The sequence below is a fragment of the Monopterus albus genome, unplaced genomic scaffold (assembly GCF_001952655.1).
Source record: "Monopterus albus unplaced genomic scaffold, M_albus_1.0 scaffold62.1, whole genome shotgun sequence".
Lineage (NCBI taxonomy): Eukaryota > Metazoa > Chordata > Actinopteri > Synbranchiformes > Synbranchidae > Monopterus > Monopterus albus.
Window position 1 is genome coordinate 1,094,829 of NW_018127942.1, and position 4,766 is coordinate 1,099,594.

Here is a 4,766-nt window from a genome sequence, read left to right on the forward strand (position 1 = left end):
GTGCTCCAGCATATGATCCCTGCATAACAACAGACACTGTGCGCATTTTAATTAGCTCTTGCCATGACATCACAGCATGTGTGGTCTCAAACACTGCTGCGATTTCCATTCGAGTACTGATCTAGATGAGCTTCTACTTTCCTTGTAAGCAAATGTTGATCTTTTTATTGGGATGTCAGATTTATGAAAGAATGGTGTTATTGTATGTTGACTTAGCTTTTCCCGGTGGAACCAAGTGCTGTCTGGTTTCTGATGTTTTGAATATGCAAAATGTAAATGCTTAACTCTTTTTTTTTTTACAATATGTGAGGTGAAACATGAACCTGATGACATTTACATTTCATGGTAATTATATATGCATGCAATTGCAAGGCACAGACAGTAATAATGAAATTCTGCCATAAAAGAGCAGCTGGGTGGTACATCTTGGTTTTGTTTGACTTATTCCCCAGTGTACACTTGGAGGCACCTTACACTAAGGAGAGTGAAGAGGGTCAGACTGTTCTCACCAGGCATACACTAGGGCTCCCCTGTGGGTAAAGGTTCTCAGATGTAAAGAAGTCAGAGGAGTTGAAAGCTCACCAGTAATATGGTCTGCTGCTCCGCTGAAACAAACAGGAGCACCTTCCTTTTGAAAAGACCAAGAGCTATTTGAATGCCCATTTCTTAGTGTCATTATAACAATGCGCCTATTGATACTGTGCATCCCTAGAATATTGAATTCTGCTGAGGTCACCAGAAGTCAGTTTGCCTATTATTTGCAAGAGCAGTGTAAGAGAGTGGCACAGAATTCAAAACTTGGCTCAGTCTAATTTATGCTCATAACTTATTTAATTTTAGGACTTGCTTTGCTGAACCCATGATGCCCCTAACTGTTATATAGGGCCCCAGATTTTCTGACAGTGGTGCTTTAGCATCATTCATGTGCTGAGTCTGGGTTTTTTCACTGAGCACTTTCTCTCAGTAAATCTTGATGCATTTGAAACAGGCCAAGTGAAGCCTTTTCTGTGTATTCATTTTGAAAGCATTTATTTTTAATGGTAATATATCCATTTGTATAAAGAGAAGGGACAGCTGCACTGTCTGGCTACAGACTTCCCTTTTCAGAGAAAGATGTTGATGAAAGAGAAGAATACAGCACGCTCACAGCCTTTGAATCTCAGGGTAAGCTAATTTATTTCTGCCACTCTGAACAGTAACACCCCAGGGAAGACAGACAATCTGAAACTCCTCTGATAAACTTCAACTTTCACTGCATGTGAATTCCTCTCCTTGTCATCCTTTAGCCCTGAGCTTCACAAAAAGCCTCTGGAATAAGGCTCCATTATCAGGTTTTGGGCCACCCACGCCTTTCATTTCCTCTCTGCTGTCTGTCTGGAAAATGACCAGATTCAAACTGTTGTAACCTCGGTTTTGAGTCGTCATAGTTAAAACCCCACAGCTAGAGCAGCACAGCAACAATCTCCCAAGATAGCACTCAGTACCCATTCCTGCATGCAGTGATATCCCTGTTCCATCTGATACTATCTCTGTAAAATGGGATGTTATCAGTATCCAAGATGATGCTATCATCATACAATGTGGACATATTAGATCCTAATTCATAGCCTCCCCTGCCTAGACAGATATATGTGAGGCTTTGCAAGCAAAGCCAGTCCATCTGTGACTTACTTACTGTAGAATGAGGGATTGAATGGAGCTTTCTGCTCCATGGTTCTGGCTGTGTGGCCCCTCAGGTCATCGTTGTCACAGAACCTGGTCATGCTGTATGCTTTAATGAGGAGAAGAGAGGGAGATGATGGAGAGTCAATTACAACTTCATGTTGGAGAGTAATGCTATTTCACCTTTAATTACACCTCAATGCCATGGGCTAACTGGGTCTCATCAGTTAGTGAAAGGTACTCATGCCAAGAAGTCCCCGTGCAGGTCAGTCTGGTGTGTAGCAGGAGTAAGAGGGAAGTTAGAGGAAGATTTTTAGCTATCAGGTCCTCCTTTGTACTGTGACATTTTACAGCAATTAACAGTACACTTTATTATAGAACAGGGTGTTCTTAACAGTCGCCTGTGCATTGCATTAAATACAGAATCTTGCCAACAACATGAGACATTATTTGAAACAGACTTATATCACACAGGTCTTTACCTAATAATGTGTTTTATACCCTACAGATGGGCGCCAAATGGAAGGAAAAACCAACATAAAGTGTCTTAGTAAGGTGTTGAGCCAATAAAAGTGATTTATTATTTTTATTGGGAGGTTGGGATCTTGCACTTGAAAACATAAATAACGCTCTTATCTGTTCACTACTTATATAGCTACAAAAAACAATTAGTATATCTAGGCATGACTGCAAATGGTGGAAACAGCAAGACTGATGCTGTCCAAGTGTAACAACGTGCACTTTTCAACACTTTTAAACATCACTAATTAACACCAATCTTGTGTGTTTAATCTTCAGACAAGTCAAACTTTAAAAAACACTCATTGTGGTGGAAGTTTATGTGGCATACTACTTTGGCGCAGTGACATCTGCAGTCTGAGATGGTTGCCTGATGACCTTATGATGACATAATCCCTTGCAAACAACTAATTTTAAGGATTAAGCAAACATGAAATAAAGTTTAGGACAAACCCACTATTTCCAGTCATTATACCAAGTTAACAGCTTCACATTCACTGTGAATAGTGGCACTGATATTTTCAGTGAACTCAGCATCAAGGCAAATAAGTATATTTCCAGCAATGCTGAATTACTTCTTTAAAATGCAGTTAAAGTAAACTCAGCACTTCATATGCACTTGTTTTCTGGATATAATATGTTGGCAAAGGTTTCTTTTCTCTAACATAAACACTGTTTTGAGTCATTATTTATTACTAGTCGCTCCAGATTGTCATTTTTCAGTTGCCAATAAAATACTATCAATAAAGGCGACACTTCTTGCAAAGACATTTCACATCAAAAGGCTTTATAATAGCTACAGGAAGATATTGCTAAGTCAAAGTAAATGGAAATAATTGTGAATGAAAACAGTATTTTTGTTGAAAAGAGAAGTTATGGAACTGCTGGAATTACTGTTGGAGAAATGTACATTATGCTGAATTTACCTTGAAAGATTATTCTATCTTCCTTCAACATTTTTAATAAATACTTATTAGAAATCTGCTGCTGTTTCTAATAGTCATGTTTGTGAATATTATTTAGAAACTTTCTTTTAAAAATATCACCTTGATTTATTTGTCTATCTAGTATATTGTATCTGCTGGGGCGTAACAGTTCACCAAATCCACTGTTCTGTTCAGACCCTGCTATTTACAAAATTTACGACTTGCTCTAACTTGAAATAGAATAATAATTTTGTGATTTACATGTGTTATACTATTACAGCGGCTTTGGTTTCAGAACCCTTAGACCCCTTATATCTACTTTCCAAATGTAGCTGTTTGATGCTTCACTCCATTGCCTCCACACTAGAACAGATGATCAGTAAGTGAAATCAGACATTGAATAATTAATTGAAAGTAATTGATCTGTTCCGTGCTTTGTTCTTTCCAGATCCGATGGACTAAGACAGCAGGCAGTGTGTTTGACCGCTTCCAGGACTCCAGTGTGTTCAACGAAACATTGCACATTGCAAAGATTCTGAGGACCCAGGGAGGTCGCTACTACTGCAAGGCTGAGAACGGCCTTGGCTCGCCTGCCATCAAGTCCATCAGGGTGGATGTCTACTGTAAGTGTCATACACAGTAATGGACTCTTAGGGGCTCATTTCTTTACAAGTTTTAGGAATTTAATTTAAGATTAAGTGAAACATTTACCAAACATGATTGAGTGATGCTAATTCACTGTAATAAGGTTGTAGCTGGTTTGGTCAACAGCTTTCTGTAGTTGCGGATTTTCTGCCTTTGTTTTTATTTGTTTCTTCTCAGTTTACCAAGACATCCAAGCAAATCAGTCTAAAGTAAAAGTAATTCCCCAGACAGATTTTAGACAGCCACAACCCTAAAAAGGTTTCTTTACAGTTCTGGTTGTACAAAAAAGTCAATCCTTTAGCTGCGTAGTAAAACATACTATGGTGAAGCTGCCAAGACAGTTAAACTTTTTTTGTAATTATAATCTTTATATACCACTCATAATATATTATGCCAAGTAAAACATTAGTGCCGATCAGTGTGTACAGCCCAGTATAACAATATTGCATATAAATAAAAATGTAGATAATCAGAGGCAGTGCAGTGTCAGTGTTCTCCTGAGAACATTACGTTAAAATGCTTTTAACATCCTGACATAGCCATCTGTAAAGGTAGCCTCTCTATTTTTAAAGTATCTACAGTATGCACCAGATGGGAAATGTTTATTAGTATTGATCAAAGAATGCTGATTCACTGATATTGGTTTTATTGATTTGGCATCAATTGTCCCATTTCACCATGTGAGTGTTTAAAGAGCAGAGTCGCTGCCCTTTCATCACAGCTGGAGCCTCAGCAACTTCCATCTCAGCTCTTTTTGGCTATTTGTGCAGAGCCAGATTTAGAATTCATATCCAATCTAATATGTGTGGGTGTATCACAGCCAGCTGGGCAAATTTTATTTATCTCTAGTCTTACTGTTGCAGCTTCAAGAAATTCTCCTGAGATACATTTAAATCCTGGTGCTTGGTGCCTTTTAAAGACCTCTAAGCTGCCTGCTTAGTTAGTTTTTCTTATTTTCATGACTGCTTCAGTTTTGGCTCCCTCTCTAGCAGCCAGTCCCTGCTTTCTTTACGT

General features: G+C 38.5%; 1 protein-coding gene across 4 annotated transcripts in view; it reads left to right on the forward strand.

Annotated features, from left to right (window-relative positions):
• Positions 1-4,766, forward strand: part of LOC109962148 (MAM domain-containing glycosylphosphatidylinositol anchor protein 2) — a 178,469-nt gene that overhangs the window by 70,096 nt on the left and 103,607 nt on the right. For all 4 annotated transcript variants that reach the window (XM_020603594.1, XM_020603597.1, XM_020603595.1 and 1 more), the window contains exon 3: positions 3,556-3,730. In XM_020603594.1, the coding sequence (XP_020459250.1) occupies positions 3,556-3,730 (175 nt within the window). The remainder of the gene's footprint in view (positions 1-3,555; positions 3,731-4,766) is intronic.